We start from the raw sequence: 13,577 nt of genomic DNA, 5'->3' as shown, positions 1-13,577 counted from the left end.
TGGGTGATATATTGAGCACTCTGGAATCATTTTAGTTATTATTACTATGAAGATGTGTCCAATATACTCTAATATTCTGCCTCAGACTTTGGGATTCTAATGGACAGAACATCCCTGGCATCCTGGTACCTTCAGCTCAGGTGGAGAGAAAGAGAGAAAATGGCAAGAGTGCATTAGTGCACCAGGGGGACAGGCAGGTGATTTGCGGTGTATAGCTGAGTCCTGAGGAAGGGTTCCTGGGACGTTCAGGTGAGAACCATAGACCTGGAAAGGATGCCAGAGGTGTTCTAGTCAAATCCCCTTTGGGACCTAGGGTGCTTAAATGATTTGTCCCCATTTATTCTGAGGATTTATGGTAGGGCAAGGCTGAAACTGAGGTTGGGCCAGAGTGTTTCCCATGGCCGAATGTTCTCCCTGAAGATGCAGGCCAGTTTGCCAAAACATATTCACTTCCTAAATCATTCTAATCAGCAATGCTTGATGCTGGGGGGAGCTTCTCTGAACTCAGACTTTAATTGTCTCTGGCTCCTGGGAGCTCTCCTGATAGTAATCTGTGCCAAACCATCAGAATAATGATGATGGCCATTGTCTTATGTTTACTTAAAAGTTGTCTATCCTGGTAACGATCACCTGGCAAAGAGAGAGACATATCCTGTTGGACATTTGTAAACATCTAGTTTGAATTTAGAAATCTGGGCAACCAATCCTGTCAAAGGCTGGCTCTCCCAGACCTGCGTGAGGAACACATAGGTACTGAAATCAGTTGACTTGGAAACAGAACAGCTAGAACATCTTTTGGGAAGTATATGTTGGGTGGGGGGCATAAAAATCAACGGAAGACATCATGAAAACCGTAAAGATTTCAGATGGTTTATAATTTATGTGTAATGGGAAAAAAAGACTTTACTACCGAGATAATATCTTGGGATAAATTAGAAACCACCAGCTGTATTATGGATATGTTTGTGGATATATGTGAAATGCAGGGAATAAAAATTTTTTTTCTGTGAATGTAATTTAACATGGGTATGATGACGTATAAGCTGTATGCTGTAAGAGCACATTTGAGATAATGTGTGTAATTTTAAACTTAAAACCATCATGCTTTAGAACTGGAAGGGACCTCAGAGATCAAACCAGGTTGTAGCCTGAGGAATCAAATCTCAGAGATGAGTGGCTTTGCCTCTACTGTGGATAGAATCCAGATATTTAGGCCATTGTGTTGGGAGACTTTTTAGAACATAAGGCTTGATTGCTGTAGGCTGACTTTTTTTTTTTTTTTAATATCAATAGTGGTCTTAGCATTGCTAATCAGAGCCAAACTGATTTCTTCTGGAAGGTGCCTGCCTCTTCAGCCCTTTGCATATGTGGATGCCTAATAAAAATACTTTCTGGGGTGCCTGGGTGGCTCAGTGGGTTAAAGCCTCTGCCTTCGGCTCAGGTCATGATCCCAGGGTCCTGGGATCCAGCCCATGTCGGGCTCTCTGCTCAGCAGGGAGCCTGCTTCCTCCTCTCTCTCTCTCTGCCTGCCTCTCTGCCTACTTGTGATCTCTATCTGTCAAATAAATAAACAAAATCTTTAAAAAAAAAAAATACTTTCTGTGACCCCCCCCTAATTAATATTCAGACATGTAAGTTTAGGGAAATTAGAACAGTATTATTTATCAAACTCTTCTTTTGTTTGAGCTATCAACGTGGCTTCTTGTGATTTCTCAGTTAGCTGATTTAAAAGAATTCAGAGAAAGTCATGTATGCTTTTCTTTTCAAAGAAAAATGCTCGTTGCTGGAGGGATTGAGTTTAATATAGTTTCATATCATAGAGGTTTTAATAATGCAGTCTAAAGTATTTATACATGAATTCATTAAGCCCAGATTAGTCTTATTATAATTACTCAAAAAGTAATTTGATTTAAGAGAAAACATTTTAAATGGATATAAAATACACTGTTAGCTGGGAAGCCATACTGTTCTCCTTTATCAGCTCCATAAAGTACTAGCACATTCGAACATAACTTTCACAGTATACAGAATGCAATCATAAAAAGTATTATTCCTAAATCTATTTTTTTATGTTCTTTCAGTAGTTAAGAGCTTTATCCCTCTGTGCTAGGAATGAGATATACTAAGGATAGCTTGTTGTAAAAATCTTCAGGGCTTCCTAGCTTGTATCTCTTACACTGCCTCCCCAAGTCAGGGCTGGCTGATGGGTTACAAGCACATGGCCCAAGATTGATGTTGGTAGCACATTCCCTAGAAAATGTAGCAGGAAGGTACTTCAGGGCTTTAAAAAAATTTTTTTTTCTTACTCACAAATACTAGAAGACATTTACTGACTGCCACGTGCCTTCAGAGGTCCGCCAATGACAGGCAACGTATTGGTCTTCATTTCTAACCTGAGAGAAGGTGAGGAGAGGCCAGGAGCAAGAAACACCATAGAACGTTCCCTAGCCAGCACCCAGAGGGAGACAGTGAAGAAAAAGCAGAGGGAGATAACAAGGCCTACGAGCATGAAAGAATGGGTGAGTGTTTGACATCAAGGGCTGGAGACTGAGGAGGGAGGCCTAGTGCCCAGTCACGGTGACTCAGGGGACTGTGTTCAGTTCGAGCTGTCTGAGGGAGCCTGGGGGAGACAGGAGGAGTATGGAGATGGGCTGCGTGGCCACGTGGCTGCCTGAGCTGTCTGGCTTTGGAGACACAGGAGACTAATCACAGCTCCGGGTGGTGCCATGGAGGCCATGCTGGGGCTCTGGAGGAGCCTTGGCGCTGGCCGTGCTCCAGGAGAGCACAGACTTGCACCTGGATAGGAAGGGGCTCCACTTAAGTGGTCTGTTGTGTTCAGACTTTAAAATTTATTTACTCAAGCAGCAGAACCCTTTGTTTATTCTTCAAGGCAAATTCTTTATAGAACTCTACTGTGCCCAGCAGAATGGGTCTTACTCCTGCTGTCCCCATGCCCCTACCTTCTTTGAACCCTAGGCCTCTGGGAGTGTGGCTTCAAACTTGGGTCAAAGCCCAGGGCAGGGCTGGGTGAGCCCTTTACATGGTGACCTTGAGAAATAATGACAGGTCCAGAAGAGACAGGCAACGTCGGAAGGGTGAGTGGTGCCACAAGAGAAAGGCCAGGCCCTGGCTTTGTGGAACTTATGAGTTTCAGGCACAACTCTTTAGATCACAAGTGTTTGGAGATAGGACGTCCTTGGGTCTCTGATCTCACACATTAAAAGTAGTTAATTCATCAGGTAATATTTGAGAATGGCTTTACAGTTTCTTAATGGCATGTAGCTACATGACAAGAAGGAATTAAAATGATCATTTTATTTTAATGTTTTTTTTTCCCTGATACTTTTCCAGTCCTATAAAAATCATGAAGGCTTCTCAAATAGTAGTCATCAATACATGTGTGTTGACTAATAATCCTACAGTTTATAGAAATCTTTTGGAGTACTAGTTACAGTGCATTTTTATATATATTACCTCATTTAATCTCCACAGCGTGAGGAGGTAGCACAGAAGTGAGCTACTGTTAATTTGTATGTTGCTAATGAGAAATGCATGGCTTGGGAAGGTTAAAGTCATTTGCCCAAGGTCACACAGCCAGATGTGGAACCGGCTCTGACTTCAAGACCTGAGCTCTTTGCTATGCCATCCTATTGCTTATTATTACAATAACATTAACTTTCACTCATTGAACATGTACCATAAACCAGCTACTACGTGCTAATTGCTTTACACGCATCTTGGTTGTCCCTTTGAGTCTAAAAAGAAAGTTATATTATTTCCATTTTATAAATGAAAAAACTAAGACCCAGAGGGGTTAAATAGCTAGTCCAAGATGACTAGGATGGTGAACTAGCAAGGATTTGAGCTTCTATGATCTGATGCCAAAGTCCTCTCTATTCTGATTAAATTACCCAACCTGATCTTCATCATAGCCCCAGTCTAGGGAAGAAGCTTATCTCTCCCATTCATGGTTTATAGATGGGAACACTGGCTACAGGAGGTTACCCCTGGCTGGGGGCTAGGACCCAGTCTTAGGTCATGGGATCCAGTGGCCATAATTATGTGGTAACATGGCAGTGGATCATATCTGAGAGAGAAGGAATTAGCCCAGCCCTCCTTGGGAAACCCACCTGCCATTTTTTTGGACCTTGGCTTTATCAATGTCAAGCAGAACTACTCTGGAGTGCTTATGTAAGACGAGAGAGGAGGCATTGGTGTGCCCACTTTTCAACATAGAAAAGAAAGAATTCACTTCATTCATAGAGATTTACAGCAGTATGCAGACTGAATTCTAGTAACTCTTCATATCCATGGGTAAAGCTGGCTGGATTTTGAAATTTGGTGAGGGGGTAGCTCTGCTGATCTTGAAACTGATTTTGGTTAATGGTGAACCTTAGCCCATTCAAGGAAGCCTCGTTCATTTCACCTGTTCCCTATGTCCCTCCCTTTGCCCCTGGTTAGTTGGGTCCCAGTAAAATTTACAGTGCTTTACTGTAAAAGCACTTGTACTTGAAAGAGAATTTTCTTTCTGTAGCTCAAACCACAGGAGGACTCACAAGACAGCTATCTCCCCAGGTGAGACTTCTTAAATGGGAGTTAAGTGCATGCATTTTCAAGAAACTAAACTCCCCTCATATATAATTTAACCTAGAAAAGAAAGCAAAATTGAGAGAGTAGTATGATTACATTGTTTGAGAACTGGTAACTTTACCTCCCCTAGTCTTATGGAAGTCAGGCACACTTTCGCTGTTTGGCATATCTTTAATACTGTGGGGTGTGGGCTAAGTGTGATATTGTAATAATAGTGAAGGTTTCTCTAACCACAGCCATGGACTGTGGATTGAAATAGTAAATTATTCCTAGCAGACTGAATGGGCAATAAGACTGCCATCCAGTTCTCCTCATAAAATAAAGCAATAGATAAATAAAGGAGAGCCAACTCACTTAATCCACGTGGCTCGGTGCACTGCTAATTATTAACCCAGGCACAAGAGAGGGGTTCACCCAGAGTGTAGTTAAATCATTTTTAATAGAGGTAAACACTAGCCATGTGAATGAGTAGCACTCAGAGTTTTTAATCAACGTTTAGGAATCACCCAGCCTAATTGTCATAACTTATTAATAATAATAAGTAAGTAATCTAGTCTTTTTTATGGCCCCTGTCTCTGGAGGACTCAGTGCATTAAAGATCTCTGGGGTGTGAATCTCTCAACAGCTGTGTGAGAGGAGGGCAAGTACCCTTGATGCTCACTCCTAATGGAAGAAACTGGACATCGAGGCTAAGAAAGACAAATATGAGTTCCTTCTCATTTTCTTCTTCCCACATCTGAGTCACCCACTTCTCCTTGGCCTTTCATCTATCTATAGGACAGAATGGCTCCAGGGGGTGGGGGAAGGGCTGGAGAACAGGCTGCCTTTGTTCACGTGAATGATTGGGGTTGAGGGAAGTGAGTGTGAGCAGAGCTTTGTCTGAAGGGGTTTATTTCCTCTGCACAAGTGTCTCTGGTGTCCTTTGGCCTCAACCTGACGGTGGCTGGGTGGCTGCTGGCACCTCCCAGCTCTGTGCTTGTGTGATTCCCCACTCCTGGGAGAGCAGGAAAGATGGCGCTGGGTCTTACTCTCAGAGTGAGTGTTCACAGCAGCCGATGGGAGAACGTTTGTGTAAATTATCTAACTTAAATACTGCCCAAGACCAAAGTGTGGGCATTGAAATATCTCCGGGTCATCACCAAGGAACTTCAAGTTCAGAGCATGTAAGTGATCAACTACCATACGATTCCTAGTGATTGGTTAGCCTGCAGGGCAAATACCACACTCAGGTTTGAGACTGTTTTTGAGTTTTATGAGTGATGAGTCCCTTTGACTTGGGAGTTGGGGGTGATGGGCACAGACACCAGAGTACATGATATTAAGAGTATTTCTGTGGCTAATATCTTCTGAGGGCCGGAATTTTGGGGAAGGTAAAATGTAGTCAAACAGCGCAGGATTTACCTTCTTCTTACTTGTTTTTGGTTCTTCTGTCCATGAATCATTTGAGCCTGAGTCTAGATGGCTGTTTCAGTCTTGCAAAGATGGTGCCCAAGCCGTTATTATACAAAGCAAAGAGCTAACTAATGCTAAGAACGGAATGATTTATGCCACAGACTACAAAAGACATAAATTTAGAGTGTAAATTACAAGATAACTCATGTGCAAAATTGTTGTAATATTTATACTAGTGTTTATTAAAATTTACATTTGAATGAAAAGGTGCAAAATGTGAATGAAGCTGAAAAACCTTTTTTTTCTTAAATCTAAAATAGCCTATATGAAAATCAAGAGAGCTTTTTGGAATTAGAAGATATGAATAGCACTCTATGCAGAATTGTCTGCTAAAGCATGAAATATACAGTGAAACTGGAAGGAATAACGTGACTAAACCCCTGCCTGAAGTTCTTCCCTCCCCGTCCCCTGATACTTTCCAGTGACTCAAATCCATACTGAATTTCGAAGGAAGCCATCCCTGTCAAAAGCCATGGAGAGGAGGGTGAGGATCCTGGACGGATGTCGAGACTGGATCCGTATTTGAGAGACTAATCTTATTTCACTGATGTTTTCAAGGTTGGAAATTTTTGTCTGGATTCATTAGAGGAGAATGATAAATCTCTAATTTGTACTTTGCTAATAATAGGATGAGCTTTTGTGCTTCATGAAGGTTAAATGGATCTCATGTAGTCCTCGCTGAGTCTTTAGGGCCCTGTGTGATCTTGGGAAAAGTCTCCTACATCTGTGGGACTCAGTTTCCTCATCTGTAAAGTGAGGGGGTTGGACCAGATGAGCACTAAGACACACTAGCCCTCTTTCCTTCCCTCCCATGTGGGAGCATACCACACCAGGCAGTGAGGACCCACAAAGATGATTAAAACATGTAACTCTTGTCCTCGGGAGCTCATGGTCTACATAAATAACTAATTATAATATAAGCGGTCATTGCAACGTGCACACATTACTCTAGGGGCACAGAGGTGAGAAACAGTGACTTCCTGTCTGTGGGGATAGGCTGTGTGAAACTTCGCAGTGGCTATAATATTTGAAGGGTGAGGAGGAGGGCTCCTTCTGGTGTGCAGGCTGGTCAGAGGGTGGGTGGTTCTGACGGCGCGTTCCAGGCAAGCAAATGCATATGGCAGGTGTATTTAGGAAGCCACATGTGGTCCTTCTCATGGTCTCCGGACAGTAATGGAGCTGTGGGGCAGTGCTAGCCACACATTGCTGGGTCAAACCTGTGCCAATGAAGAATGATTGAAGTTAGGAGGTAACACACTGCATATATATGTTAGGGCAGAGCTGGCTGTCTTGTAACAGACCACTATGCCCATTGACAATCCCAGTTAGCTTTTGTGAATATGAGGGATGAGGTGCTGTTCTTAGCCAGCTCCCTGGGCATCATGAGCCTACAGCCCTGCCATCCCTGAGCCACAGCCTGGCTGCACCCTGGGGAGCTTGTGTATGGCATATGAAAGACGCCCCTCGAGAGCGTCACATCTGCACCAGCAGAATGAAAACTGCTCCCACGGGGATTCTGTCCTTGTGGGCTGCTCAGTCTACCAGGTGCGTATTTCTTCTTTGAAAGGTGCGTGTGCCCCTTTCCTCTCCACTCTCTGTGATCTTGTAAGGAGCTGCTGTTGTAGCTGTTGAATGGCAGCAAATTAGATGTTGACGATAGAGTTCTTATGTAGTTTTTTTTTCTTTTAAAGATTTTATTTATTTATTTGACAGGCAGAGATCACAATTAGGCAGAGAGGCAGGCAGAGAGAGAGGAAGGGAAGCAGGCTCCCTGCTGAGCAGAGAGCCCGATGCAGGGCTCGATCCCATGACCTGAGCCGAAGGCAGAGGCTTTAACCCACTGAGTCACCCAAGTGCCCCTCTTACGTAGTTTTTAATATGAAGATAAAGTTTTAAAATTCAGAGTATAGATGAAAAGCATGGCATTGTTAAAAAATTAAAATAATACAGAAGTGCTTACATAAGTTTTAAGGACGTGACCCCGCATTTCATCACTGAGGACAAACATTTCCATGGCTGTCTGTCTTCGTGGAGATAGACGCAGGCATACACCCACGCAGATGGGCTCAGGATACATGTTTCACATTGCTGTCTGATTTCTTTTCCTTCAAATGCAATCAGAGTCTTTAAATAATCATTTTAAATGGCTGCACCATAATCCATCGTGTGGGATAAATTATTTGTGGTTTGATTCCCTGTGGACAAATGGGCAATATCCATCATTTTGCCATTATACACAATGCTGCGATGAACATCCTTGTAGACTTACTCGGTGCCTTGAGTTATTTCCTCAGATTAAGTTCCTGAAAGCAATACTGTTAGGTCACCAAGGACTGTATAGTTAACATTTCCTTACATCTTGTCAAGCTGTCTTCCAGAAGTTTTGTACCTATCTGCAGCCCCCTTAGCAGGGCAGGCGCTGGCTCACGTCTGGGTGGGACTGTGTTCCTACCAGCACTGTCTTCCATCTTTACGTTACTGAGTGAGAGATGTGAGCGGCCAAGAGTACTTCTGGGGTGACTGGGAGGCAGTAGAAGTAGGACGAGCCTGAATGAAAAGGACTTGATGTATGTACATCTGTTCACCAAAAGATACGTACAAACAGACTCATCATGATGCCTAACTGTCAAACACTGAAAACAATCCAAATGTTCATTAAGATTACAAGGGGAAAATAAATTAGGGCATAATTGCACTGTGGAATACTACATGGGAACGAGAATGAATGATCCACTATTACATGCTACATGGGGCATGGGTGACTCCCACAATTGCTGTGCAGCAAAAAAAAAAAAAAAAAAAAAAAAAAAGGCAGAAAGGAAAAATACATACCATACGAGTCCATTTATATAAAGTCTATAAACAGGAAAAAGTGAATGTAAGGTGTTAGATGCCTTGTTGGTTGTTACCCTTAGGGGATATTAGTGACTGCTTGTTCATTTATGCTTTTTGCTAGACGTATGTTTCCCAGGGCCAGACAGAGTGTTTGGCATATGGCCTCCCCAGTATTTGTTGAAAAAAATTAATATTTTTTCACCTTTTAACAGACTTTGACCTAGGATTAATGTGAAGACATGGTGTCATTAGTTGCGAGTTATGATGCAGAGAATTCATATGAATGTTTTTTTCTGGGATTTAAATATGGAACCCTGGTATATTTGTAGATGCTTCCTCTGTTTATTCTGTTGTGTGGCGTTGTTGCTTTTGTGTTATGTATAAACCAGTCAGATACTTAGTGGTGGGTGAGGGGTGACGGGTTTTGAAATCAGATCTTTGGGTTCAGTGCCGAGCCCATTGCTTACTCCTCCTTGGCCTTGGATGAGTGACCCAACCTTCTCCAATCTCACTTTCGAAAGTTTGTTTAATAAGGATGAGAATACAATCTACTCTCTAGGGTCGTTGTGAAAAATAATAATATTAATATTAACGACAACCACCAAATTATGTTTGCTATGTGCTGGACACTGACCCAAGCTCTTAAAACAGAGGACATTATTTGTTTGGTCTTTCCAGTACTCCTATCTATTTGTGGTTTGGGAAATGTAAGCCACAGCATTAGTAAGTGTTGAGCTAGAACTTAACCCAGGAGTTCCATCCCAGAGCCCGAGCTCTTGACCACTACCTCTGAGTTAAAGGAAGTACTGTGCCCAGAGCGCTCAACGAAGTCAGCATCTGTTAGCTGTGATGATCGTCGTCGTCATTTTCAGCATCATTATTAATATGTTTTTCTCCTCTCTCTCTCCCTGCTCTCCTCTCTTTCTCCGCCCTCCTGGCAGATATGTTCCAGCAAGGTAAGTTCACGGTCTCCTGCCTGCTTCTCCACTGGCTGTGCTCTTTTGGGAACAAGGGTGTTGTCTGTGCGCAGAGGGTTATGGAGCTTTTCATTCGCTGTGGACTCGTCACCAGTGCTTTAGGAGACACCATGGGGACAATAGCCTAAGGTGGCCTGACGTGCCATCGGCCTCTCTGGGCCTCTGCTTGTCCCACCTCTGCCTCTGGACCATGCCTGGAGGTGGGGCCTGGACACTGGGGACAGTCATGGCTGGACCCACATCAGGGAACAGCATGCTTGGGACTCGTGGGACGTGTGAGGAGCAGGTGTCTCCGGGGCGAGGGTTCAGCTAGAAGGCCCCTGTCCCTCAGGGCTCCTGTACAGGGCCAGCTGCCACTGGGGCAGGGCTCCCGATGCCGGCTCCTCGTGGGGGTTTCTTTTCTCTGCCAAACAAACATGTCGCTGTCCTGAGAGGAGGTGCAGACAAGACCCTGGCAGGATACCTTCAACCCAGGTGCCCCTGGCGACCCCTCCAGCTGGGCCTGTGACAGAGATAGAGCCAGCGAGGGCATGCAGTGTCTACCCTATTTCTCCAGCCAAGGTCATGCATTCTGGGGAGCCAGAGATGGAAAGTTGAGCTGCGTCCCATGCACGTTTTTATCCTCACCGAGGATGCCCAACCAGCACCTGTGCTCTGGGATGCTGAGGGAGACTCGTGTGCGTGGCCTCGTTGAACCTGCCAGACACACGTGAAGGGGGGGGGGGGGCCTCTTTCCCTTTTTTTTTTTTTTCCTTAAATCACAGTCTGGAACCGTTGGGTAGCATCAGCAGGGCGTAACTATATTCAGGCCGGGAAATACGTTTGTGGCACACGTTTGCTATGTCTCTCTTGAATCCAAGGCTGGCACACAAGAAAAGACACCATTTTAAAAATACATCTTGGCATCCCATAAATAGCTTCCGAATAATCCCCAGGCTTGATATTTTCACAACGATTATTTCAGCCCAAACATGCGGCGTGTGTTGTGGAGAATGTCTGCCTGCTCTCTCTGAGAGAAACACATTTGTGGGTAACAATGAGGGGACTGTTGTGTTTGTCTTTTAAGAGTCTGGAGTCATAGACCTACTTTTATAAATAATTCATAAATCCCAACAAGCTATAAGTAATAAGTTCCATTTGGCTAGAGACTAAGAGATGAGCAAAATTGAAAAGGTGCCGTGACTGTTGATGTACTGAAGTCCTTGCTGTCAGGGCCCCCTTGCTCCGTGTGTGTCCTTCCTTGACAAACTGGGGGCCCGTGGCAATGCTCTGGGAGGAGAAGGTTTTTTTTTTTTTTGCACGAACTAGACTACAGGCGCCACGCAACGCTGCATTGTGTTCCTCCTTTGAGACACAAAACGCTTGGGTTTAGGAAGTCTCTTTGGTGCACGAGTGCCAAGGTCCCAGGAGAACAGGGAGAGAAAAGACTTCTAAGGGGTCTGGTTTTTCTTCGAATGATCACGAGCATTCACGGCTGTCATGGTTGGTATAAAAAATGGCTTATTAGGGCTCCCGATGTCAAGTTTGCCTCCTTTTATTATCCGTCATGCCACTGAATTGATGGGGTTTGCCTGTCAGTAACAGTGATATGCAGAGCAAAAGTTATAATCATCTGCAAATCACTGGCTATCGGGACTTGAGAGCTTCTTCCAGACACGGAAGCTGCTAGTTGCCTGTCGCCCCACGGGAGGGTGTATGGTATTACTAGGATTTCAAGTGAAGAGAGCTCAACTGGCTTTGTGAATTATTTACATGGTGCTGGCCTTCTAGGACCATTTCATATGGTGGCACGTTTTCTGAGATGGTAGCCAAGAACCTGCCACCTGGTACCCCTCCTTACTTTTGCTTCTGGCCATCCTGTGGAGGAGACAAGTGCCCAGTAAAATGTGACAGTTCCGATGTGTTGGTGATGATCAAGTCAGACCAAGACAAAAGGTCTGTGGCTTACAGAGTCCAAAACGTGACTGGGCCATGTCTTCTGTGGTTGAAACTCTGTTCCAGAATTGTGTCATTGATTTGAAACGCAGGGTGGGACCCCGGAGGGTGCTAGAAATAAGCACCCTGAAAACTGTGGCTTCAGATGGACAGCAGGAGGGGGCCGTCCACCCACACACACAGTGGGAACTCTGAGCGGCTGGGGCTTCCTGACCCCGCCGTGGGCATCCAGGCCCTGCCAGCTTTGGCTTTGCGGGGGGAGTCTGGGGTGCTCGCAGGAGACACCGCATTGTCGGTCCGCGCCTCTGGTGGTGCACGAGTGACACGTGCCTACCTGCGCGTTTGGGCCGCTGGTCCCCGTGGCGGGCCGAAGAGGGAGGCAGCCTCGCAAGCTGCCAACATCAGACATTCTCAGAGGAAACCAAAGTTATTTCCCCTGGATTGCATTATCTTTTCTTTCACTGCAGATCAATCTTGTTAGAGGAGGTGACAGCGCGGCAGCGACTGCTGGGCCTTTCTTGGCTGCGTCCGTGGTGTGTGCACGTGGCAGCGTGTTTCCGGCCGGCTCCTGGGCCCTTTTAGAGTTTGCTTCATTTCTTTCATCTGCAGAGGCCGCTTGCTGGGGCGGTTAGACCCGCAGGGCGTGAGGACCGTCAAGGACCAGTGGGCCCACGGCTGCGTCCACTGTGTAGCCGAGTTCCAGGGCAGTGGGGCCACGTTTTCAAGGAGCCTTAAGTGACCCCCGTTCTCTGTTGTCCGCAGAGCTCCTGCGCCCGTGGATGGCTCTCAGCGCTGCCCAAGTGCCGTAGAACGGCCCTTCACAACATTAGACGCAGCTGAAAACGCTGTGTGGGCACACGTGTCTGGAATCTCGAGTTTTAGAGCACTTTTATATCCATCGCTTAATAATGAAGTCAGGACCACACACACACACACACACACACACACACGCACGCACGCACGCACGCCTCATTTGAAGTTACTGAAGCACCTTTTGAATACTCATCCGTAGGCTCAGCCTTGATTCTGAAATCGAACAGAGCCCGGGTGAGTGGCTTGGAAATCAGAGCGGTGCCACTCGGCAGGGTGTTGGAAAGCGTAAGTGGGCGCAGTATAAAGACTTCACCACTGAGTTAATTCTGCGCTCTGTGCTGTGAACTGAAGTCCCGGCTGCACTGGGAGCCGGAGGAGGCCTTGCCTTTCTTCCCTCTCCGTTCTCGCCTGGAGCTGGGGTCTTGCTATTAAAGAGATTTTCTTTCTGCTCAAGTAATTGTTGACAGCTCTCAAAACATAGTGTACTTGTTTATTTTATGGCCGGTAATAATGGGCCAGGCACTTTCTAGGCCCCGGGGAAAGGGGGACGGATGAGACAGCAACGGCTTTGTGCTCGGGGAACTCACGTTCTAGCTTGGGGGGCACCGATGCCAAGCATGCCAGTAAACAATCAAGGCACAGTCTGAGGGATGCAGGCAGTGAGGAAGATGTCATAGAATAGGGTGCTTGTGGCGAGAAGGGCCACTTTAGATGGGATGGTGAGAGGATGCCAAGAAGGACCAGCGGTTGGGGGATATGGAGGAACCCCAACAGGCAGGAACACCCCAATATTCAAGGACCAGAAGGAAGCTGGTGAGGCGGGAGATTGCAAGTGAGGGAGAGTATTGTGTGAGATGAAGTAATGAGAAGAGGGTAGGAATGTCTTCCGGAGACTGGAGGAAGGAAGTCAGAAGGTGTGGTCCATTTGCGTGAAAGATCCCACACTGGTTTCTGTGAAAATGCGTAAGAACAACG

The 13,577-nt window shown here is 45.5% G+C and overlaps 1 protein-coding gene across 4 annotated transcripts in view; it reads left to right on the top strand.

Annotated features, from left to right (window-relative positions):
* GFRA1 (GDNF family receptor alpha 1) overlaps positions 1-13,577 on the top strand; it is a 204,772-nt gene that overhangs the window by 51,529 nt on the left and 139,666 nt on the right. For 3 of the 4 annotated variants that reach the window (XM_047702734.1, XM_047702736.1, XM_047702735.1), the window contains exon 5: positions 9,819-9,833. The exons of the other annotated variant lie outside the window; for it this stretch is intronic. In XM_047702734.1, coding sequence (XP_047558690.1) covers positions 9,819-9,833 — 15 coding nt within the window. The remainder of the gene's footprint in view (positions 1-9,818; positions 9,834-13,577) is intronic. 4 annotated transcript variants of the gene reach the window in all.

Source organism: Lutra lutra, chromosome 14, assembly GCF_902655055.1.
Source record: "Lutra lutra chromosome 14, mLutLut1.2, whole genome shotgun sequence".
In the NCBI taxonomy this organism is placed as follows: Eukaryota; Metazoa; Chordata; class Mammalia; order Carnivora; family Mustelidae; genus Lutra; species Lutra lutra.
The sequence above is the reverse complement of the archived record's forward strand: the minus strand, read 5'-3'. Positions and strand labels throughout refer to the sequence as shown.